Source organism: Drosophila arizonae, chromosome 3, assembly GCF_054131065.1.
Source record: "Drosophila arizonae isolate 15081-1271.41 chromosome 3, UAZ_ARI_1.0, whole genome shotgun sequence".
In the NCBI taxonomy this organism is placed as follows: domain Eukaryota; kingdom Metazoa; phylum Arthropoda; class Insecta; order Diptera; family Drosophilidae; genus Drosophila; species Drosophila arizonae.
In genome coordinates this window covers 5,643,989-5,668,619 of record NC_142923.1, presented here as the reverse complement: position 1 = coordinate 5,668,619, position 24,631 = coordinate 5,643,989, and the positions used below count along the sequence as shown (strand labels likewise).

Genomic DNA, 24,631 nt, shown 5'->3' with positions numbered 1-24,631 from the left:
GTTATTAACAGTGCTGGTAATGTATGTTATGAGCGTTGTTTATTGTTTATTATGCACATCTAATGTTAAACAAGTAAAATTTATAACGAGAAAGTGAAAATATTTGAAATTGACAATTGAATCCGAAAAACAAGGAGACAATGCCAAATGCCCGCACACTGTGCAGTTGTTAATTGCAGCGATAAATATGTGCATGCGGGCAGCATATCGTTTCACAGGTAACTTTTCCTTCCACTCAAATTGAGAGGCGTTGAAGATGTCCGTTTTATCTGTCGCAGATTTCCATTTAAGCGCAAGGACTTGCTGCAGAAATGGAAAGAGTTCACGCAGCGCAGTGGCCAGTGGATGCCCTCCAAATGGAGCGCCATTTGTAGTCGCCACTTCGTGGACGCCGACTTCAACTGCAGCAACAATCGGAAGACATTGAAGAAAAATGCTGTGCCAACAGTTCGGATGCCAGACGATGCATTAAATGTGCTTGTGGAGCAGGTGACGCGGCCCGCAGTGGAGACGCAGCAGACCCCAGCAACTGGCGGCACGAGAAGCACCTGTCGCTTCTGTGGCATTGCAGCGCTTAATTGCGTGTCGTTTGACAAGAGCTTCGAGCTGTTTGCCATGATCCAGAAGTGCTTTCCCACGCTGCAAATCCTCCAAGATGACACTCTGCCCCTGCCGAAGGAAATCTGTGGCGATTGCTGCCGTCAACTGGAGCGTTTCTCGCAATTTTGCGACGTTGTGATTGTCGCCCAGGGTGAACTCCAGCGCAAATATCGGCGACAGCTGAAGATCAAGCAGGAGCCGGTGGTACGGGTCAAACAGGAGGCGTGCGAAAGTCTCGAGAATCTGTTCCCAGACGAGCTGGACATGGGTTTGGACGAGGGCTGCTGTGACCATGAGCCGGAGACGAACGACGAGACAGAACAAAAGTTTCAGTTCTGCAATTTTCCCATGCTCAATGCCCAGGACATCATTAACAACTGCGACATTATGGAGATTATCAATCTGGACGATCCGTTCATCAACATAACAGACGATGCAGATGTTGTCCAGTCGCAGCCCGTCAATGTCCCAGTGCTGCCGCAAACGGAGCTGCTCAGCGAGGAGCACAACTATGCCAAAGAGGACTGGCAGCTGCCGCCACTACAGCAATACAAAACGGAGAAGGTGGAGGGCGCCGAGCCGCAGGAGCAGCCGTTAACGCAATCGCAATCGCAAGCCAGTGCTCCAGCTGAGGCGCGCAGCTGCAAGCCCATTGTGACGAATGTCAGCGAGATACCCAATCCGCTGATCTGCGAACTGATGCCACAACCAGCGCCACCACCAGTGGCCAGCACCAAGCCCAATATTGTGGTGCTCAACGACAGTGTGGTGCAGTCCTCTGCCTTTCGCCTGCACAATTGCACCTTCTGCACCACGAAGTTCTTCACAGCTGAGAGCCTGCAGCAGCACTATGCTCTGGCACATGCCACGCCTGCTCCCGCGCCCGCGCCCGCTCCCGCGTCAGGTCCAGCGCCCACAGTCACGCCTACATCCATGCCCATGGTCAGCGTGCCGCCGCCCAATCTCAATCAGACAGCTCACAGCTCACTCAAGCTGGAGTGTCCGCCAGCTGCGGCGGGCGCTGGTCTGCCCTTGGCCGCCCCCGTTGACTACTGGCAATCGGATTGGCTGCCGCCGCAACTGCCAGCCAAGAAGAAGATCGATATCCTGGACATGCAGCGCAGTTTCCTGCAATACAATGATCTGATAGCTGAGCCGGCAATCAGTGCACCGCAGTCTCAGAACTACGCGTACGCCAAGCTGGCCGCACGCTTCAGGCGGCTGCAGAACACGTGTCGCCAGCTGCGCACGAATCAGAAATCTTTGGTCAACTCGCGAGCCAATACTCGTCTGCGCTGCGCCCGCTGTGAGCGTCGCTTTGCCAGCGTGCAGCAGCTGCTGGGCCACAAGCGACGCAAGCGGCATTTTGGGCAGCCACCGAAGCGCACCTTTGCCGTCAAGTGCTTTGGCTGCCTGCGGCTATTCTGCTCGCGGCTAGGTCTGCGCCAGCACATGCGCTACATCTGCCAGTCGCTGCCGTTGCGCAATGCCCGGCTGCAGAGCTACAAGTGCCGGCACTGCCAGAGCATTAGCTTCACCCACTGGCGTTTTTACAGGCGGCACGAGCTCAAGTGCCGCCAGCGGCAGCCACCGAAGCGACTGGCCAAGCGGCGCTGTCATCCAGCTGGTCCGGCCGGCCATGCGGCTAAACGAACTGTTCACAGCTGCAGCGTCTGCCAGAAGACATTCAGCTCGCTGACCGGACTGAAGCAGCATCGCATCACCCACAGCTCGGAGCGGAGATACAAGTGCAGCATCTGTGAGCGAGTCTTCAAGCGGCGCAACGGACTCTCCCAGCACATCAAGGGCTATCATCTGCAGATGAAGCCGCACCAGTGTCCCGTCTGCCAGCACCGCTATGCGCTCAAGTGCGACATGCTGCGCTGTCGCCACTCCCAGCGACGCGGCGCCGCCCTCAGTGAACTTGAGCCAGCGAAGGCGTAAAGCATTTTGGATGTTCTATGCTTAAAATGCTTAACTATACTTAATTTACAGTATTAAGAGTATGTTGCTCTATGCTGAATCCAAAAAAGGACACTTAAGATTGAGTAGATCCCTTACAAATTTTTACTCTATACTAGATATTTAAAAGTAATTACAATTATTAAATATATTTTGTATATTTCTTATTGAATATTAAATGTGCTTTAATTATATTAATATGTGTGCAAAAAAATAATAAATGTGCAAATTAAATAATAAGGAAATTATTATTATATTAATGACAATTTCCGTCAATATATATTGATTATATTTATTAGGATCTTCAGTTCAATTATTATAATTTTATTCAATATTATTGGCTATCATATGATAATATATCTTCATCATTATCGTTTATACTCATTGGCATTTTTATTCGACTCTTTCTCTTAAACTTGATTTTCTATTTCGTTATTATCAATATCATTATTATTATAGACATTTCCTATTACGAATGATATCGGCTTACCAGGACTATGATCATATTTAAGGAGAGTAGAGATCTGCATGCTTCGTTTAGTGCCAATTCGATATTCTCGCATAATAAAAAGTCAGTTTAATAAATTTTCGCATTATTTTTATTTGCGCTATATACATTTATTCATATTTAGATATAGTAATTGCCGTTATTATCGTATTCTCGTATTTTCATGTTTATATATGTATGTATATGTTTATATGTAAAATATATTTTAATATTGCTTGAACGGCTTGCATGAAAATACTGAAATATTTAACCTAATTTATAAATGAATCAAGAAACGTATTTGAAAATTTCGAAATGCAAAAAAATTTTATGTACAACAAAGTTTTAAAAGTTAAAGAAGAAATTGTTTTTTTTTTTTTTTTTTTTTTTTAATATAGTTTGTAATTTTGTTTTGCTTTTTCAAATTTTCAACTTAATTTTTAATATAAAACATGAGATTAGTAACAAAACACCAAATCAAATTAATAAAAAAATGGCACCAACAACAAAAAAGAAATTAAAATTTCATACAGAAATCTTTAAAAAAATTAACAAAACGGAACAGAAAAATTACAAAAAAATTCTTATAACTAAACAGGAAATTAATATACATATTTAAATTTTCCTTTCACTTAAACACAATTAAAATTTATGATTTTGGTATGCTCATTAACTATATGTAAGTGTGAGAGACACATATGTATGTACGTATATAACCATATATATCTATATAGTGAGTTATATGTGAATGATTAGTTTATACTACGATGTGATGTGATATCAAAAAACTTCTGCTCTGCACTGACACGTCCCTAAATTGTTTGCATTTGTTTAACCTACGCCACAAGGATTACGTGCTAGACTACAAATTCTATAGTTTATGTATATATTTATAGTTTCATGTAGAAATCGCTCCGATTGCCGCTTTACTGAAAGATGGCTGCACGCTGCTGGAATTGCTGGCGTCGCTGTGCACGCTCCTCCTCCTCGCGACGTCTCTCCTCCTGCTCCTGCCTGATCTCGTCGTGGAATTTATTTGTGCGCAGCTGCTGCTCGATCTTCGCCTCAAAGAAGTTCTTGGCGCCGCTAACGCCCACCTGCTCCACATCGATTTCGGTAAGGCGCGCCAATTGATTCAGACCTGACTCACTGTCCAGCTCGCCGGCCTGCGCCTTGCGATAGATCAGCAGGAACTCACGGAACGAGATCTTTCCATCGTGGTCCTCATCCACCTCAGCAATCATCTTCTTCAATCCCAAATGCGTTTGCGGTGCGCCCAGTTTCTCCATCATATACTTCAGCTCGTTCAGATCCAGGAAACCATCTCTAGCAGTATCATAGCTGTAAAATAAAAGAAACGACTTTTATTATATGTATATATATGCACATAGATATATATCTATAATTATATATACTTCGCCCTGCTTTTGGTACAAGGACGTTGACTGCTATTTCAATCCGCCCACCTGCTAATCGATAAGACGTGAAGGTAACCCAATTTCATGCTAAATTTGCAGTTCACTCGAGGCTTAAATTTCGCTTTACGTTTCGTTTTGTGCCTGGGATGACACTGCATTGAAATTTGAGCACAGTAAGTGTGAAAGTATGGGAAGAGACTAACATGACATGAAATTTTAAAATACAAATGTTATAAAAACTATGAGAGCTTTAATGAAAAAAAAAAAAAAGAAATACAAATACAAAAATAAAACAATACGGAAAATGATAAGTATAAATTATAAAAAATTAAATTTAGAAATTCAAAAATATTAAAATAATTTAAAAATGAATGAGTAAGAAAATACTTTATTTATTTACAAATTTTGACTTCAAAATTTATTTTTTCTAAAAAAATAAAATATTTAAGTTAAGAATAATACATTTAAAAAAAATATTTAGTAAAATAGAAATAGACAATATTTGAAAATACTAAGAAAAATAATGTAAATTTAATTTACTTTCACGCTAAACAATAGGAAATTATAAAGATTTGAAATAACTAAATACAATAAAATAATAAAAATTATATAAATATAATCTCCCTTCACGCGAAAAGGTTCAATAAATGCCATTACTAATTAAGAAAAAATCAGCGTGAACAACGATTTCCAGATTCTCGAAATGTTGCCATGCGATGCTCTTTAAGTATGACTAATTGAGATTAGGAATATCTTCTCGTTAGTTGGATAGAACTATGAAAAATGACCTCATACCCGCTAGTTATAGAATAGTTTACAAAATAAACATATCACCAAAAGTAAAGGTAATACAAATTTCGGACTACCCTCGCACTACTACTACTACTACTACTACCCTAAAATTAATATGTAGATATTTTCATTTAGATATTATCATAGTAAAATTCGCAAAATTTAGAAGACAAATTTAACTAGCGGCTAATTTAATAAGTGGTTACTCCCGTTTGAACTTAGTTTCAAGCTAATCTTTTCTTTAAATATTTATTAATCATCGTCTTTTATGAGCACGAATTCGTGGATAGTCAAAAGTTCAAATGCTCGTTTGGGGCCACTTCCTCAACTGAACGTGTGGGCAGGAAATTGTACGATAAAAATGTAAATAGAAATTTTACTAGCTAAATTACGTAATGAGCATTGAGGCAGCGTGTGGCATGGAGAAAACGCAACATTAGCTAATGTTGCAGCAGCTGTTATTGTTGTGATGGGTAAATCGCGTGCGGGGCAGATGCGCTGGCGGCAACAGCAGCAACAACAATGTGACTACAACAAACAGCACGACCTTGCCCCGTCTCTGAAGGATGCCGCGAAACGAGTCAAACTAGTCGCATCTAAAAATAAGACAGGCTGCCATTAAAGTCGCTGTCAGGCAGTTAGCTAAGCCCGGCCAAGCCCGGCCAGGCCAGGCCAAGGAAAGGAAAGGAAACGTGCAAGTTGCAACAAGTTGCGTCGTCGCCGTCGTCGTATTTGTCGTTGTCAAACCAATTTGCTCATAAATAATAACGCAATCGATTACACATTGCACTCGATTACATACAAGCATCACTTTCAGTTTTCAGTTTTCAGTTTTCAATTTCGTTTTCACAATCATTAGAAAACTACTGCGAGATCTCGTCTAATGAGCGCTCCCAACGAATTTGTTTCTTTTCGTGTTTTTTTATGCTTTCGTTGTTAATTGTATCGGCAATTGCGCGGGTCGACAAATTGTTGTTGTTGCTGCTTGTCACGGCGATGAGAGTGAAAGTAATTAACGGTGACAGAAGCGGAGCATTAGAGATGGGTGCGTGATCCAGATTGTGGGCCCAACAAGTTAGATTAAAGATGTGCATATTAGAATGAGGCACAGTTGAATCGAGAATCACAGATCAAAATTATAGCTAGAAAATCAGCAATAGCTCTAATAGTTCATTACGGTTCATAACGATAAAGCTGGTTGGTTCTCAATTTATTTACCAATTTTTTTTTTTTTTTTTTTTTTTTTTTTTTTTTTTTTTTTTTACATAAATCACATTAAATATAACTCATATACTACCATCTTCTCTTTCTGCTTTCACATGATTCAGATTGAAACGATCGGCACTTGGTTCCATCTCTACATCTCCCATATCGAAGGTGTTACCACGCATTTAGAGGCATAACAGCTAATTGTTGCTATTTCTCTGCTTCGTATTTAATTAACTTCAATTGCGATGAGCTGCACTGTACGCCTGCCTCTGTGTCTCACTCGGTTGCGTCAATGTGACAATTGACAGACTTTTGCTTTTTTTTTCTTTTTCGCTGTTATGTTTTTGTGGTTTTCTTTTCAATTAATTGGCTCGCTTAACACAACTCATTAGACGTAAAGTTACGTTTGTTTGTTTTTCATGTAAGCTTAAATGGTGGCGATTGTATTTGTAGCAATTCAATTGATATTTTATCAGGCGTTGATACAATTTTCATTTCTTTTCAGCTAATTTCTAGCTAAATTTTAAGCACTAAATTATGTAGTTGATAGCTAAATTAATATCGCGCTAAATTCACATATAACTTGGCTTGAATTTTTAGCTGCTAAAATTCTGGCAGCGCTGTGGCGAGCCGCTACACTTGCCCTCTCGCTCTAACTCAGGCACTCTTCCTGAGCGCTTGCAGCTCTCCTGAGGCCTTTGAGGCAACGCTGACCGACCTCCTGCTTAGAGCTAGCCTAATTTTTGTGTGTTATCGATTACAAAATGTTTTCAATCCACTGAATTTCATAAGTGCGGGTGAAAATCTAGATAGATGGATGCTTCATTGCATTTTGTTAGACATGCGAATTAAGTTTTTTTTTGTTTTTTTTTATATGCATGCATGTAGGTTTGTACAGTTCAACAGCTAACGGGGTCAGCTGGCCATTGTTGTTGCATGCCGCATTTGCATCGTAAATCGTAAATCGCAAAATGCATGTTTTCAGTATATACGTATATTTTTGCCCATTGCTGCACTCCTAACCGCCTACCGCCCATACCAGCCCTCTACAGTAGTCGCTGCAATTATTGAACGTGTAGTCGTGGCTTTTCTCTATTACCAACTTAATGTGACGCCAATTGTTGTTGTTGTTTTTGCTGTTGCCCATTGTGAATTTATGTATGTTTCTTAGTTTTTGGTCTCTGAGCTCTCTATGCTCGGTGGCCCAAGCGGGTTAATGCCAACGCTCAGCAGTCACAGCGCGTCATGTTCTTGAACCTCTTTTTCTATACCCTGTATGAAGTACTCTTGACATATAGCACATAACATATATGATGAGCTTTTCATGAAGAGTGAAACAATTGAAAACAACCTTCAGCTTAACACTATATTTTGTAGAGTTGGGTCGTATCCTTTAGCAGGAATTCGATTAAATGGTTTATAAATGAACAAATGAACTAATGACTTTATTTACTTAATATATTTAATTGTCAGTAAACGTGTAAAGTTTAGTCATTTATTCAGAATTCATTTGTCGTCAACAATTTGTGTTGTTTAATCAGTTAAAAACCGTATGTTCTATATTATTGAGTAATAAATTCAATTGTTTTGCAGTTTACTGTGAAGGATTGAACAATCATTTTTGTTCGACTGAATAGGTTATTTATCGTGCATGAACTGCTGAACTAATAATAGAACTAGTGAAAAAACAAAAACTTGATAGTTGGTCGAATTTTGTATGAGTTCCAACTCCAATATTTTCCAATCACGCCTTCAGTCTAATGTCCGTCAGAGTATTCAATCTTCGCCCTCTCTGCCTCTTGGTAGTTTTTCTGTTTGTCCATTGGGCTTTTGTAACGGTTATTGTGTATAACGTTTAAAATGCACTGCGCCGAGTTGAGTTTGGTGGATTTCTTCATGTGATTGCGCACAACGCTTTAATCTATTGTAAAGTCAACTACAGCAAAAGGCAATGAATAATGAAAAACAAAAAAAATTGTACCCAGTTGACGTCTTGCATACACAATATCTTGTTTATTTCGCTCAACACGAACTGACGGACGGACTGGCTGTCTGCCCGTCTGTCTGACTGACTGACTGACTGTTTTCATTTCGAAATCCCACTTGCACCTGTGTACTCAAATATACACTTTGCCTGGGCCATTTATATTTAAGACACATGTAAAGTTTTGTGAGAAGTGCGTGCGCATAAAGTATCGATAAAAATGAACAGCAGTTTAACTGCATCGTAAATTTGGCCAAGAACACAGAGCTACAGTAAAAGCTCGCTAGAGTGCATAGCCACATTTCCAATATGTCTTATTTATACCAGCCACAATTTATGTATACAAACCCAAATAAGTTGAAATGTGTTTCTTAGTGGAGCTTCTACAGTACCCATTACCCAGGAATGCTCAGTTCAAGCAGAATTCCAATCCGAGAGACTGAAAGAGCAATAGCAAAAAGGCATCATATTTTGACATTTCGAAATTGGAGCAACACAAAAATCATAGCGTTGCGTGGGTCGCATCCGATTATTTTTAGTTGCATCAGGAAACAGCAACAACAACAACGCAACGAACACATCTCTCTATGAGTCAGTGCTTGTAGTGAGCTGTATGGAGCTAAAGAACAATGCATGACGAACTGAGACTGAGTCGATAAGTAATTGCTGAATAAGAACCAACTAGATTCTATTTGGATTAAAATTACGCTTTATTGGGAAATTGTGGAAGAGATAATTATTATATAGTGTTGTCAGAAATAAGTAAAAATATACAAGTTAAGTTTATTTAATAATAAAAGTTCCACACAAAGCAAATATCGTCATCATTTAAACCACCCGTGCGGTTGGCTGGCTTTGGTTGGTGTCCCCCATCTCTAATAGAATTAACTATCAAATGCACATGACTAATTGTGCAGCAAGTTCAAAGCACAATGGAATGGAGCCGCTGTTGGCGTTCCTGCAGCTGATTGTTGGCGATGATTCTATGTGGTTTTTATTTAATTTGATATTTCCGCAATTGAGTGGCACGACGACATTGCCACTAGCCACAGATAATAAACTTACCATGCGTACATATATGCCTGCCTTTTTTTTTTTTTTATTTATTTACTCTTACTCACTGTCAATCAATGAATGGCAATTGCAAGCACAATGCACACGCACACATCGTCGCGACGCAGGCGTGCGTGCTCAATAAGCCACGCTCCACTCCGCTCTCCGCTCACTGCTGACCACTGCGAACGTTGCCAGACGGCTGGTCGCCTGCATTGCAATTATGCGGTACATTTTGGCAAAGGTCAGTGAGCGCCAGTACGGCAGCATCAGCACAACAAGCAAAAACCATTCACAATGACGATGCAGTGCTATCGATTGGCCAAAAATGTTGTCAATAGCAGATATGCTGAAGCTACAACAAAGGTGTGGAAATGCAAAATGTAAACACAAAATGTAAAATGACAAATACATTTGCAAATGTCAATGAACCTGCCACAAGATATGCGTGTGTGTGTGTGTATGTATGTATGCATGTACATATGTTATGTCTATAGCATATACATATTATGTGCGGCATGCTGCCCTTTGACCCGCTCGTTCGTCATAGACAGGAAGTGCGCTGCAGTTTAGCCTAAAATGTGCAACATAACAACCCTTTCTTTTATTTATTTTTTTCTTTTTGCATAAGCACTCTGTCCTCCGGGAGGGCGTTCTCTTCTGCTTCAGCGATAATGGGTGGTGAATGTGTGGTTTAATTAAAAGCTCACGCTCCGTAGTTGACATGATATGAGCATAGTGTGCGTGTGGGGTCTATCCACCAAGTAACCCTCCCGAGCAATTGTAAAGTGCGTGTAACTGATTTCCCTATATGTCTGTGTGCGTGAGTATATATGTGTGCGCTTCTGCGACTGTGCATGTGTGTGGTCTGTAGTGGTGTAAATTTTGCCATGAACCCAATTTGTAAGCACAAGTGACCTGGCATTGATAGCGACGCTAGAGGTGGACAGCATAACGATATATCGCTAAAACTATTATGGACTTCATTAAATTAACAAATTCTAAATATTTATTATTTATTTAGAGGTGGACCATCTAACAAAGAAGACACCAAAATTTAATTTAAACAAAAATACGAAATTCTATTAAAGTTAATAGATAATAAAATACCTTAAATAAAAGCTTCAGAAATTTTGTAATTTTAAAATTTACTCATCCCTGATTCGATTCTTGTTGCTTTTCTGGTTGAACTGAAATCAAGTTGAAAATGCAATAAGCTAAAATGCAAAGCCCACATGCAAATTGAACAATGCAAAACCGAGAAGTGAGAGGCGTCAACATGGCTCGGTGGTTGGTATTCTCCACTTGGCTTACGGATTTGTGGGCTTATCAGCGGCGGACAGCCGACTAGACAACAAGCCCAATGATTTATGTATGGACATACCCTTGAGAGCATGTGTGTCCATTAAATGCATGAGGAAAGAGATTTAAATCAATATCATTAAGTTGCGAGCGTCTGGCATTTATCGCCTTTGTCTGCGCATTCGCTCCGGAAAAACGTGCGGAAAATGGCGCATCCAAAATGTATGTATTTAATAAAAAGAAATAAAAAACGACCCGGAAACTAAAATCAAGCAATATCAACAAATAATTACGACGCTATAAGAAATGCATTACATATTGCGTGTCCGATTAGCGCTGAGAGCTGGGCAAATGAGATTTCCTCTTCATTTTTAGGATACCCTGTACTTAATTGAGAAAGTTGAGTTGGGATGGGGTGTATTGATTCGATGCATGTGTATGTAACTGGTATACATATAATTATTTTATTTATATTCGTATAAGTTACTGGAGATTTTCGTATGATGTTTGAATATTTATTCAAAACTTTTCATCTCTAAAAAATAATGCTCCAAGTTCCACTCAACTATTCGCGGGGTATTTTCTGGTCTCTTCAAAATATATACCCATATATAAACAATTAGAAATTCATATTCGTTTATGCGCAATTGGGTCGTGCACACGCACGCAGAGACTTATCGTGCTCTAGGAAATTAAGATACCCTGCATTTGTTTATATATTTGGTATATGTTTATGTTTAATCTCAGAACTGAATCAGAAACAATTTTCTTCAAAACCAAAATGACTCAGTAGAACATTTGTATATATTATTTATTTTTATTTGATTATGCATTGTTTTTTCCGTATTGTTTGCTTTTACGACGTTCTTCCAGTTTCATACAAAAAATTAGCACATCATCTGATAACAGCGGAGGGGAGCTGCTGGGTTATCCAACTGGAAATGTCAGAAGCTCGCTGCGCATAAGCCACAGCCGGTTATTGTTTTTGTTATTGTCGCTCGCTTAACTTTATATAAAAAAAAAAAAAAAAAAATCGCTTTAAAAGATCAACTGAAGACTTGGATTGGCATTTTGCCGGGATAGTTCAGAGAATTTGAATTGAATATAATGCTCGATCAACTGAAACCAGTTTAATAATTGAAATGCACATAAAATTTAAGAAATATTTTGAATAGTTATAGTAAAATATTTAAGCTTATGCCTCAGGTGCAAATTGAAGATCATCAATATGAATATTTATTGCTACATAGCACATATATGTATGTCTAATCATATGTATTCACGTGTATAACAAATTATCATCAAATATATGATATATTCCCTATTCAGTTGAACGTCACTATGGTATAAAAACAATCGAAATCATCTATATACCCAAAAATCTAAAAATTTTAATTTTACAGTTGGCGCTCACAGTAATTCGATGAGTCGAACTGACTATACTATAGTTACATACATATATAATTGGTATAATTCAGATAAAATTTCGCATTCTTACACAAACTTCTTTATTCTATTGTCTATTAGACTGTGCTCATACCTGAAGGCCTTTGTTTATGTATTATTATGTATATTATACATGGCGTCTTCTGCAGACATTCTGGAGCTGCGTCAATTACATTTGGAGCCCTGCCCGATTTCATTTCCAAGGCACGTTTTTTTTCGCTCGTTCGTTCGTTTATTTGTTTTAATTCTTGGCTCGTCTTACAAATATTTCAGTTATTTCAGTTTTGACAATGGGCCAAGCACTGACCCAGTTGGCCCTCAGCGGTGAGTCATGGCAAACAAATTCAAATAGGATACTGCGTATGATAAACAGGAGTTATGTTTCACTACCTGCTGCCTGTTCAAAGTTTTGTTTTGACAGCTAGTTAGCTGCAGTGCTCCAATTGGCTGTATGTGTTAATGGAAAGCATACACACACAGAATCCAGCTGTTAATTGCAAGAGCAATTTAATTACCAGGTAGTCTGCGTGTGTGTGTGCATTGCATGCTGTTGAGCACTGCTGCTGTGATAGCCATTTTATAGCTACAGCCATTATCATTTACAGAAACGTTTATCTGAATGATTGTGTAAATAAAGCATATTTAAAATGTACAGCCTTGAGCTCTTGAGAAAAATGGAAGGTTAGCCTTTTTTATTTCCCACAATTTTATAGCAATTTGAATTGTGTACTTCTGTATTTGAGATCATTTCAGCTTTTTTTGGTCAAAGATTTAGTTTCAAATCCAAAATATAGCTATAAGTTTCACTTTTCCAACTCTGGCAACACCGGTTAGAGACATGCAGCTGATTCAAAGCGCTGAATCAGCAGCAGGTTCTGAGAAGTAAACGAGTGAACGAGAGCAGAAAGAGAGAGAAGGGGCATATGGCATGCTGTTTGTTTTTGTTTATTTTACTTTTTTTTGTGCCTAAATATGCAAAGCGCAATCAGCGCGCGCAAAAGTCAAATTCGGATGAGCTCTGACTATGAGATAAGTTATCAAATACGACGTGTCAAGTGATTGTCTAGCTTTATGTACTCTATATACTTTATATAGCATACTTAAGATATTAAAATAACTAAGATTGTGCAAAAAGCGCGTCATTGGAGAAGCGAGAAACACGGACTCCCTAATACTCTCTGCATTCTAAATCTTGAATATGTCAAAGTCGAAAGATCATTATGAAACACAATATCATAAGGAAACCCATATACCAGTTTGGCAGGAAAATTCTAGCTACTTGACTGATATCTGACAACTGAAAACCCAAGAAAACCGCAAACAACAAATTTATTTGAATATGTAATGCTCAATCCTCTGAGTAGTGGCAGTGCGCCCACTTTAACTGAGGCGCGGAATTGAAATTTTAAACGACGATGAGTGCAAATGACTGTGACAAAGTCAGTGAAGGTGTGAGTCATGCTTCATTGCATTCGGGAGGGGTGTTGCGGTTGAAACGGGCGCTGAAACTGAGCTACTGGTATGGTTGGGGGAGAACTCGAGTGTCAGGCAGTTTAGTTGTCAATTAACCGCAAACGTTTTTTTGTTTTTGTTTTTAGCTTAATGTTTGGCCTTTTTTGTTTCTAGCTGCTGCTAGGTGTCAAAGTGAGTTGCGAGGCTGTAAATTGAGTTGAGCTTTGGAATAGGCTTTTTCTTTACGTAAACAAATAAGCAAACGGGATTAATTTATACCCTGTACGGTGAGTAACACATCAGCTCATAAATGTGTATTACTAATTCAGATTCACTTCAATTCCACAAAAATATTTGTTTACTGAGCAACAGAAATCGTATAAAAATACTAATTTTGAAAAATTTGAGGTTATATTATTCAGTAAAGATACCTAACTAACAAATAAACAGTCGGTTAGAAACTGGACTTATACGTTAAAAATTACTTATAAATGAAATATATTGCATAAAAACTAAATAGGTATGATAAAAAATAAACAAACAAAAATCCTGAATTTCTCTATAGACTTAGATAGGAAATTTAAGATGTTTTATGGATTTGGCTTGTATACAAATCGTAATAAATATATTATCAACTTGGTAATTGCCCATAGGAAAATCCTAACTTTAAATATTTAACTAAGTCATTTAAACATCAATTTGAAGGATATTATTTTAGTCTATAGGAATTAAATTATTTTTGGATCAACTTACGTATTGAAGGTCTTTTGATAGTCCTTGATTTGCTTGCGCGAAAATTCATGGAATTCGGTGTAGACATTGACCACCTTAAAGGTGCGGGGAACCTCGATGCCAGCCTCCTGGGAGTCCATGATCTCCTGTCGCCTATTCAAAATGTGCGCCAGCTCGGAGCTATCCGTAGTAGCTGTTGTTGTTGTGCTATCATCGACGCTGCCGTTGCGCGAGGCAGAGGATGCATTCGAGGAGACAGACATGTTTTTTGTTTTCTTTTTTGGTTTTTAAACTGTATTACAGTGCGCTGGAATTTTGTATGATACACCACACCCTATGCAAAGGCGTCGACGGCGTCGGTGGCGGGGGCGAAACGAGGATGTAAGGATACACACACTCACACACAAACACACTGACGCAGAAAAGGCGCACGCAGGTCTCTCGAGAACAAGTGCAGACAAGCCTTAATTATTCACTGTTAAATTAACTGGAACTGGATAGCAGTTTATATTTTTGCAGTTAAAATAGTTTGCAATAAGACGCGCGCGCGTAAATACCGGTGCAAAGTGGATTCTGTTTTTTGTAGTTGAAGAATTTGATGTCTGTTTAAAGCGCGTCGAACGTCCAAAGCACACGAAGTCGCTGATACGAATGAAAGGCAAAGCAAGCTGAGAGACGCACCCGAGCGTTAGCTGTATTCTATTGTGAATGGTATTGCTATGTAAATAGACAGATATGGCAAGGCCAGCAACGTTAACAGCTGAATGGCAAACAGCTGGAGAGGAAGACATTCACGTGTAGCTGAAAATTTATAATTTAATTTCAATTGCAGTCAATTTTCACAAGTCACTCGAACGTATTTTGTAAATTTGATCAATTAAACAAGGTATTAAAATGGGCAGCAAATTTCTGAACAAATTACTGTTAATTGCTGGCTTTGCTAGCTTGGCGCATGCCGCATTTTCAGCCGCACATCGTAAGTAAAAAAATCCTGTCAACCTTTGCACGAATAGACGACTAAATTTTAATTTTTATATCTTACAGATCGCACCTATTTGCGGCTAACAGAGCAGGAGTGGACCAGTCTGCCTTTAGATGTACGTACAGAACTGATGAGCTTTATCTTTTGACTTATTTTTATGTTATGTTATATAGATCATTTTGCAAACGGTGATAAGCCTGGTGGTCGTTGTCTATAATATTATTCAAATCGTGGGCAACTTCAAGGAGATACGCGCTACCGTGGACATGCAGCAGAAGACTTGGGATACTCTTGGCAACTTTCCATCATTCTACACATTCAATCATCGCGGTCGCGCTTTGAGTCCCGGCTACAAGCCGCCGCGACTCAACGAACCAGATTCACAGCAATAGTTGCGCTAACTAAATGTTCATTTGTAGCCGGTTTAAATGTCTAGTGTAATGCAATTTTTTCATAAATTATGCTAATCCAATTTAAAATGTTTATTTTAGTTGTGAGTCGCTTGGCTAACTGTGAAGATCATTCTCAGCTATTCTACCGGTTCCAAGTTTTTCACCTGCTGTTGTTGCTCAGCCTGTTCTAGTTGTACCAGTTGATCCAGCAGTTGCTCTTGTTGCTTAAGCTGGCCAAGAAAATCCGACAGCTGCAGAGTTCCGCGCAGCTGTTGTCCGGGCGTTGCATTGCAGCCATGATCCTGGCATAGACGACAGCCCGCCTGTCCACCAGCGCGCAGCATGCACTCGTAGTAGAGTTGTCCATTGGAGCGACAGCCACGCCGCACCTGCTTACTAAATGGATCGTAGTATTCCAGGCACGCGGCTGACTGATCTGTCGGCTCGTTGGCTAACAGTCCGCAGGGCACTGCATCTTGTCCACGCTGCACCTGCTCACAGTTGCTGCACTGATGACACCACAGACGCTGCTCCGGATAAGCGCCCTTGTTGCAGAAGCTGCCCTCACAGCTGCGGCAACTGGCAACGGCAGGACCATCACAATTGAAATCTGTGCGCTGGCAGCCACGCTCGGTGGTGCCATTGATATAGTTGACCACCAGGCAGGGTGCTGCGGGCTCTGTGCATTGCTCTATATCAATGCCGCCCGGCTTCTCCCAGTTGGCACAGCCCGCCGAATTGTCACTGCTGCAGCGATAGCAGCGCGTAAAGTCTCGGGAATTGCAAGCCTGCTGATCGCTATTTTCATCACATTCGTAGCAGTCGAGGATTTGTGGATCAGTTGGTGGTGCACCACAGCCTCGTTTCAGCTGCCCATTGGTGTACTCGCAGGTATAGCAAGACGATGCTTCGGCCGAGCCGCAAACCTGGCTTATCAAAGCCGTGGCATTGCTGCGACATGTCTCTTTCTCCAATGAGTTGCAGCTGAGGCAGCGCTGTTGAGGCAAGCAGCCGGCATTGCAATTGTCGCCGCTAGCACATGTCTCCAGCTGTGCGCGCTGTGATTCCAATTCCTTAGGCAGCTCGGCGGCACAGCCACGCACCACTCGCCCCAGCTGTCTGTACGTGTAGCAGTATTGCTCCTGCTCGTGGCCAAGTAGCATTTGTTGTTCGCACTGCTCGAACTGACTGACATTGCAGCGATTACCCAGCTGAAAGAGATCCATTTTACAGCCGCGTGCCTTGAGTGAGTCACAGGCGGCGCACCTCAACGTCCAGGCGCCCAGTGCATCATTGCAGCCATTAATCTCGCATAGCTGGGCTGTGGCAGCTGCCGTGTGATTCGTATCGGAGCTGCAGCCACGATAGGCCATTGTCGAGCTCACGATTTCCGTATAGCACTGATCCTCTTCGTGATGATAGCGGCAGGGCCGAGGCTTGCCTGCTGGCGCCCCAACACAGCCCTCGCCGGCACAGTGATGACACTTGAGTCGTCCAGGTGGATAGACGCCAGCATTGCACAGATTGCTGGAGCACCTCTTGGCATAGGTGGCCTCTGTGGTGGGCGTCTCTGCACCACAGCCACGATACGTTATCGAATCGACTGCAAAATTCAAATAGGGTACAATGTGAAAATGTATGTGAAAATGTATATGTATATGTACACATGGAGATTTGAAGTTGTATTCCAATTGCAGTATAATTAACTTGTTTTCGAGAACTCATTCCATTTATCTATCTTTAAAGCGTGGCTTATAGTAATGCATTACCCACCTATTGACATCGCGCAGGTCAACTCCGTGGTGCACTCTTTGTAGGGCAATACATCCACCTCTCCCAGGGTCTGGGCACATTCGGGCAGAGCGATAGAATCGCAATGATAACACACAATGGCATTAGCTGGCTGCAGAGCGAGGCCTATGAAATATTTATGATTAACGCATTATTGGAAAAGCATTAGCTGCAACATTTACCGCACAGCCAGAGCCAAAGCCAGAGCGAATGCCCGGACAGGTGGATCAGCAGGTGGTTAGTAGACGGTTGGCTCATTACGACATGTACTGCACCAGCCTTTGGTCAAATTGCTTCTGTACAATTGACAATTGAGATCCGTTTTATGGCTTATCACTGGGCAATAGAACAAAGGCCTTTATCAGCTTGATACAGAGATACGGATAAGCCCTATTTGTGGCTAAGAGCTTAAGAAGAATGGTCATCCACACTGTGGTCGTTAAAGGGGTATTGACTGTAAATATATTACGTTTTGTTTAAATCGTCTGAGAATTGCAAATGATATAATGCAATGCAGAGCATAGATAATAGGTTTTTTCATATTAAATCCAGGGGATTTTTAATAAAGTTAAGGGAAAATCTTACATTCATTCTATAAACAGTTGAACTCTGTTTGGACTACATAAAGTTCTGATCATAAGTAGAATTCTAATCTATTCGCGCATCTGCAGTTATTGACATATATATGTATCTATTTAGCACTTTGTTTCTCACAAACCAGACCCCACAAAATGCTACCTTTATACATAATAGGTAGTTCGGATCGAGAATATCTTAATTGTTTGCATTCAAATGGAGCAATGAAAATCAGCAAAACGGGTATTGAGAAAAGCCAATATACTCATTTAGGATACGAAACATGTAAAACTGGGTCTATAATCGGTATATGGTAATATCTGTTATAGTTCAACTAAATTATCATTCCCAATGAGAAAATGTCATAATGGAAATATACATTTTCAATAAAATGTGTTCATATGTATAGAAATTCTTATCAGCACACGCACGATCTTACGACTAATTTGAATTCATGAGAATCAGAGAGGTGGGAAATAGCTAAAAATAAAAAATTTCTTTTGTTTGTGGCTTTGTTATAAGCATGGAACTTGAGCGTTTAGTAGGTTATAATTAAATACCTGAGAATCGCATAGTAAGGCTATGTAGGCTGATGCAGTTTTAATTAGCACTCTGTATTAAATTTGTAATCATTAAAGGGTTTTGAAAGACCTATTTTTATAGTATATATGTACATATATAAGTATTAATTACACTATAGCTTCCTAGCTTATAATACAAATTCAATTAGTCAAATAGCCTCTCATATTTATAGTGGGTTATATATGTATATATATATAATATATATGTATATATTATATATAATAGGCATTTTGGATTGGGTTGGACTTGCATATTGACCTTGCGATTCGACGCAGATGTCCTAGGTCGAATGCTAAATAGACATATCATTTGGACATGTTTGGATACTATATTGTTGTGGAGCACATGGCTTCAGCTTTGTTCAAAGTTCACATGATCAATTATTCAGGAAGAAACGGAGCGATTAAATGGGGAATGGGATAGGTTGGCTGGGAAGGTCGAGTGGTAGCTGGTTAGTTAAATGGGTCGACTGTCATGTATCGATTTAATTTAGAGTCGGATAATTGCGTGACTATCAGCGACATATGGCCAGCAATTTAATGGCCTTGCTTCAGTTGCGGCCGCGTCGGCAACGGGACTGGAACAGACGGACAAACGACAATCAAATTTAATTTGCGCATGCAATTTGGCTATTGGGCTATTTGCAAAGCTCTCAGTGCATCCCAAGCGAATCGGCAAACAAAATTCGATTTTGATAAGCCACTTAAACACCCGTTTGAACAATAATTTCATTATTAGCCAAATTGACAATGAATGTGAAGTTTCTGTGTTGGCTGCTTCTGCTGCTGCTGCATGGGAGTCTGGCGCAGGAGCAGGACGAGGAGGAAGTGCACCAAGATGTGGACATGGTTACAGGGCTACAAGTTAGCCCTACAATAGAAGTGGAGACAGAGTCGGATAAGGCAATGGAAGACAGATCCAAGGAACAGCAACCAGATCCTGAATTAAATCCGAAAACTGATAATGAAATCGAAGTTAAATCCATGGAACAGCAAGAGAAAGAAAACGAGCCTGAGCCGGCAGCAGCTACGGACAAACCAGAAACAGGAACTGAAACTGAAATGGAAACTGATAAGGAAACTGAGCCGGAGGCAGCAAATCCAATGGATCACACGTCCACAGAGCAAACGGAAACTGAAGCTGAAGCTGAGCCGGATAAGGAACCACACCTCGATATTCCATTTAAACCGCCGGAACCGGCAACTGATATAGACAAGTCGAAGGAATCCCAGGAAGCTGAAAATGAAGCCGAAGCGGAAAACGAGAAAGAGAACATGTCAAAGGAACACGATTATCAGGACGAAGGAGCAGCATTAGCCAATCCTCCAACACCGGAACAACCTCTAGCCCCAGCGCCCACAGAGCCTGTGAAACAAGTGAACATCCCATTGCCCGTGCTGCCCAAATCCTGCTACAGCTGCTCCAGCTATCGGAACGGAAGCTGTTTGGATCACCCAAAAGAGCAGCTCAATTGCCAACTCAACGGCAAACGCAGCGGCTGCTATACGCTTTACAAACGTTAGTAAATCTGAAATTATTATTATGTTATTTTATTATTTATTAAGCTTTTCTTAGCATAGATTTTAAATCATTGCATTTATACTGGTTAGAGTAAAGAGTATATTTTATGTTTGTTGTTTACCTCTCTCTATATCTATTGATGCTAGAGTTTTGCTGCTTTAACTATATTTGTTTGTGCTTTCGATTCTGTTGACGGACTTTTCTGACCAGAAATTCTAGATCTTTGAGACTCGAAAGAGCTACACAAGAGTGGACATTAGGAATATAACCACATACTATATATCATATATAAGTATTTAAAAAATATTAAGCATATGTATATAGTATTGTTACATTCCTGTGAATGGCTGTGCTTTTTTTTTCAATGATTTTTACGGTTTCTTCCAGGTGATACGCAGCTCATTATGCGCGGCTGTTCGGCAGATCTCGCGGAGGAAGGAGACAAGTACTGTCGCAAGGAAACGAAACTCTGCCAGTTTTGCAATAGTTCACTCTGCAATTCGGATCTAGCACCAAACGCTGGTGCAGCTGAGCTTTTGGCCAGTTTAACGATCTTGAGTCTATGTGTAACAGTTCTATTGGGTTAGGACTCGACTAATTAGAGAGATAATGAAGTCGCCTTGCATATGTTGTATAGGCAGGAAATAAATCTTAAGAAACTTTTCCATCTATATCAACATTCACATGAGCAAAAATTTTAAGTTATCAATTTTTGCTCTATATATAGTATATAAGCATGCAGTATCAGTAACATTTTAACAATGATTGATAACAAAAACATTTGCTATCAACAGTCTAATAAATTATGTTTAATAACTGAAATGGATTTAAAGAAATTCTGAAATATTTTTAATTCATCAATTTTAATGAATACAACAAAAATAATGATTCTTTCCTTGTTTTATAAATTTGTTTATTAGAATTTATTTAATAAATTTATTAATTTTCAATTTGTTTATCAAATAAAAAGGAAAGCAATTTTCTAACATCTATACAACATTTTAGAGAGTTTGTCAAGTGTTTTAACTTCCTAATTACCTACTTTTTATCTAGAGGGCCTTTAGGGAGGTCTGTGAATAATGATTCATGAATGACTCATAAGTAGCATGGGCCGCACCGATTTGATTTATAAGTAGTATATATGTATATGTATTTTTTTGTTTGTCATATAATTGGCTTTGGTTTGCTCTATTCAAATTAGATATATTTGTGCACAATGCAGATCAGCGCGAACAAGGACAGAGCCATTTGCTGCAATGTGGCGGCTACATTGTATGAAATGTCGTTGCATCCCATGCCACTGCATTCGGTGCAGCGTGAGGGGCTGTCTTTTGAGCACTGGTATTTCATCACATCACTCGCCTCGCTGAGGCAGCCGCGAATTACGACTCCATCTACAACGATAAGATAAGTAATTTATATGATTATATACATGCATTATAAAAAAGTTTAAGCTAATTGGAAGTCAAATCTATTTCATTGCGAAATGAAACATTGAGGTTTCTGTGTTTGGAAATGTGGATGAATATCTATGAGGCTTATAGACATATTTTTAGATAATTCAGAATGCATGCTTCAGAGTGTATCTGAGCTTATCTACATGCCTGTCTCATGTCTAAATCTATCTATGATTATTTTTTTTTAAAGGTTTTCTCAATACCTATAAATGTGTCTCTATTTCTAATTTTAACAACCTATATTCGAAAAGTAACGATGAATGTAGTTCTAAATGTATCTTTAAGAGCATATGGTTTTAAGTAGTATTTCTGTATATTTATCTTTGTCTTTCAATATAGAAGTCTTTTAAGTGTCATCTCCTTCTCTCTCTTGGTATACTTTACATAGTATCTCAGAGTGTATTTGTAAATTTATCACAGATTGTATCTATTAGACATATTTTTCTCTATGTTTTCTAAATGTACTTTGAATCTATTTAGAGTAGATTTGATCTTGGAGTGTATCCCTTAGTCTATTTCAAAACGCATCTCTTATCTCCGCACTCACCCCACTCTCCACTGAAGCATTTCATCGCATCGGGTCCAGTCAGACTGGAGGCTGGACAATTTTCCTGTCCGACCTCTGCTTCACGACAGGGCGCATAGTAGTCGCTCCGACAGATCAAGCATTTGAATACGGCTACGGCCGCGTTGCAGTTGTTGCCCTCGCATGCATCACAATTGTTGGATGCATTGCATCCGGCAGCCAGCTCATTGGTGCAGCCACGTGCCACGACACCATTGGCAAGCAGTTGAGTATAACAACTGTTCACGTTCTGGGTATAGACGGCCGCTGCGCATTCAGTTGCCGTGCTCGCCTCCTGCTGCAGCTGGCACTTGTCGCTGTCATTGCACTTGTAGCAGCTGCCCAGGACACGTGAATACGGCCTGTTGTTACAGCCATTCTCGTTGTCGCAGAATAGGCAGCTGGGATCGGTTGAGGTGGCCGAGCATTTGTTGTCCGCCGCCGTGTCCGACTGGCAGCCACGCTGCATATTGGTCGCACTGGTGCCGATCGTATAGCACTTCTGTCCTGTCGCCTGATAGATCGCACAGCCCAGGAGCATGGTGCTGTTGTCCAAGTTGCTGCAGGACTCGCCGCTGCACTGGTAGCACAGTTGACGATTCTCCGGAAAGATGCCCACATTGCAGTTATCCGTTGCGCAGGACTTGCAGTTGGAATCATTCGCAGCACAGTTCAAACAGCCACGCACCACTGCACCATTCGACTGCAACTGTGTCCCGCACTGCTGTGTGGGCGACCCGCATATCACATTAGATGAGTTCGCGCCAGTCGTCCTGCCGCAATCCGATTGGGTGGCATCGCACTGCTTGCACATCAGTGCCGCATTGCAGTTGTCCGTCTTGCACTTCAAGCAGTTGGGCGCGGCACAGGCGGGGTCCGTTGTACAGCCACGCGTCACAACACCATTATCTGCAAAAAGCAAGCAAGCGTTGAGTGGCTGTCAGTGATCTTTCTTTAGGATTATATATACTTCAGATATACGAAATGCCTATCACTTACACTTTCGTCAGTATCATTTTGAATATTTGCAATAGTTTCAAGTTTTATAAAGAATTCCATATAGGAATACCATAAATACATACACATAGCCCAAAGTCAGTCACGATAAACATTTTAGTTTTATACCAAAATGTCCATGCAGTGTTAAAGTTGCAAATTTATATTCTTAACTTTAACCTTCTTTTTAAATATTGATAAAAACTATTCGACATATGAGCGCTCTGCTAGAGTTCCAGAAAGAATCCTTCCCTTATCTCTTTATAGTGAGATTATAGGGAGCTACAGAGCTACGAATTATGGAATTTAGGAATTATATTTAAAAGTATAAATAAATACTCTGTAGATACTAATTAAACAGTCTCACATTTTTTGTTCCATATCAAATTTTTAAAACATTTAACACAGTGTTCTTCAATGGATGCATTTTAAAGTCAATTACGTTTTAAACTAGCGGCTTAATGATCAATAATGAATTGTGAACACACTCATCGTTGTAGGTGCAAAAATGTATTGTATATGAAAATACATTTCTTATCGCATGTCCACCTGGCTGCAGATAAGTGCTCCGAGTAAGCTTTGTCCAATAAAGAACTTTGGTAAGCCAACTATTAAATTATCTGTAACCATATACAGTTGTGTGTACGCCAATCCCAATTGTGGATGATTCATGGGTCCCAGCGAGTGTATCTTACCTGTTTTCACAAAACATTCGGCTAGAGCATCTGTACAGGCTTGGGATGTGCCCGAACCCGTGCTGCATGCTGTAAGAAACAATCAAAATATTTATATATACATATATATTTAAGATTGATCGATTGATCCATATGTTTACAAGTTGATATAGTGATATACCATACAATAACTTACTCAGTGCCGCTACATCTTTATAATGGCTGATTGCGATAAGCGCAGCAATCAGAATGCTCAGTTTATGGGTTTGCATTTTGTAATTGAATTTGCTCTTCTGGGTTAGTTTTTGGTTTTGTTCTGGGCTCTACGTAAACTCGATGTAAACCGTTTGCCACGACTGTTGCTCGCTAACTGGTCGTCTTTAGCAACAGGTAGCCGTTAGCCGTTGCCGATCCATTCCAGTTCTAATTCCATTTCAACACACACTCCAAATTATTGTTATCTTTCGACTTTTGTATTTTTTTTTAACCAATTCTTTTGCTGATAACGGCAAATGGGGCGAGATAACATAGACATATATTATATATACATACATACGCATTTATCTATACAAATATACATATGTATATATGGTAAGTACCAATAAATGCAGTTTGAGCTTTTTTTTCGCACAACTACGTAAACTCAGTAAAGCTCTAT

The 24,631-nt window shown here is 40.0% G+C and overlaps 6 protein-coding genes and 1 long non-coding RNA gene across 7 annotated transcripts; 3 read left to right on the top strand and 4 right to left on the bottom strand.

Moving 5' to 3' along the window:
* Positions 1–11: 11 nt before the first annotated feature.
* On the top strand, positions 12–3,655 carry LOC108611748 (uncharacterized). Its single transcript, XM_018004534.2, has 2 exons — positions 12–218; positions 279–3,655. Exons 1-2 carry the CDS (start codon positions 148–150, stop codon positions 2,542–2,544), a joined length of 2,337 nt encoding a protein of 778 aa, XP_017860023.1. The 5' UTR covers positions 12–147; the 3' UTR covers positions 2,545–3,655.
* Positions 3,139–15,106, bottom strand: Swip-1 (EF-hand domain-containing protein D2 homolog Swip-1). The gene is made up of 2 exons (XM_018004116.2): positions 14,459–15,106; positions 3,139–4,390 (listed from the first exon to the last, which is right to left on the bottom strand). The coding sequence occupies exons 1-2, from the start codon at positions 14,698–14,700 to the stop codon at positions 3,976–3,978; spliced, it is 657 nt and encodes a 218-aa protein (XP_017859605.1). The 5' UTR covers positions 14,701–15,106; the 3' UTR covers positions 3,139–3,975.
* On the bottom strand, positions 9,139–14,452 carry LOC149269614 (uncharacterized). Its single transcript, XR_016269516.1, has 2 exons — positions 9,518–14,452; positions 9,139–9,435 (listed from the first exon to the last, which is right to left on the bottom strand). It is a non-coding gene; the product is annotated as an uncharacterized LOC149269614 (long non-coding RNA).
* Positions 15,107–15,186: 80 nt separating the features above from the next.
* Positions 15,187–15,898, top strand: EMC5 (ER membrane protein complex subunit 5). The gene is made up of 3 exons (XM_018004117.2): positions 15,187–15,413; positions 15,482–15,534; positions 15,593–15,898. The coding sequence occupies exons 1-3, from the start codon at positions 15,332–15,334 to the stop codon at positions 15,809–15,811; spliced, it is 354 nt and encodes a 117-aa protein (XP_017859606.1). The 5' UTR covers positions 15,187–15,331; the 3' UTR covers positions 15,812–15,898.
* Positions 15,878–18,018, bottom strand: LOC108611447 (uncharacterized). Its single transcript, XM_018004113.2, has 3 exons — positions 17,785–18,018; positions 17,585–17,728; positions 15,878–17,414 (listed from the first exon to the last, which is right to left on the bottom strand). Exons 1-3 carry the CDS (start codon positions 17,858–17,860, stop codon positions 15,949–15,951), a joined length of 1,686 nt encoding a protein of 561 aa, XP_017859602.1. The 5' UTR covers positions 17,861–18,018; the 3' UTR covers positions 15,878–15,948.
* Positions 18,019–19,252: 1,234 nt separating this feature from the next.
* On the top strand, positions 19,253–20,960 carry LOC108611449 (uncharacterized). The gene is made up of 2 exons (XM_018004115.2): positions 19,253–20,278; positions 20,669–20,960. Exons 1-2 carry the CDS (start codon positions 19,510–19,512, stop codon positions 20,866–20,868), a joined length of 969 nt encoding a protein of 322 aa, XP_017859604.1. The 5' UTR covers positions 19,253–19,509; the 3' UTR covers positions 20,869–20,960.
* Positions 20,961–21,169: 209 nt separating this feature from the next.
* LOC108611448 (uncharacterized) lies at positions 21,170–24,385 on the bottom strand. The gene is made up of 4 exons (XM_018004114.2): positions 24,170–24,385; positions 23,995–24,063; positions 22,286–23,212; positions 21,170–21,675 (listed from the first exon to the last, which is right to left on the bottom strand). The coding sequence occupies exons 1-4, from the start codon at positions 24,243–24,245 to the stop codon at positions 21,479–21,481; spliced, it is 1,269 nt and encodes a 422-aa protein (XP_017859603.1). The 5' UTR covers positions 24,246–24,385; the 3' UTR covers positions 21,170–21,478.
* Between the last annotated feature and the right edge of the window lie 246 nt (positions 24,386–24,631).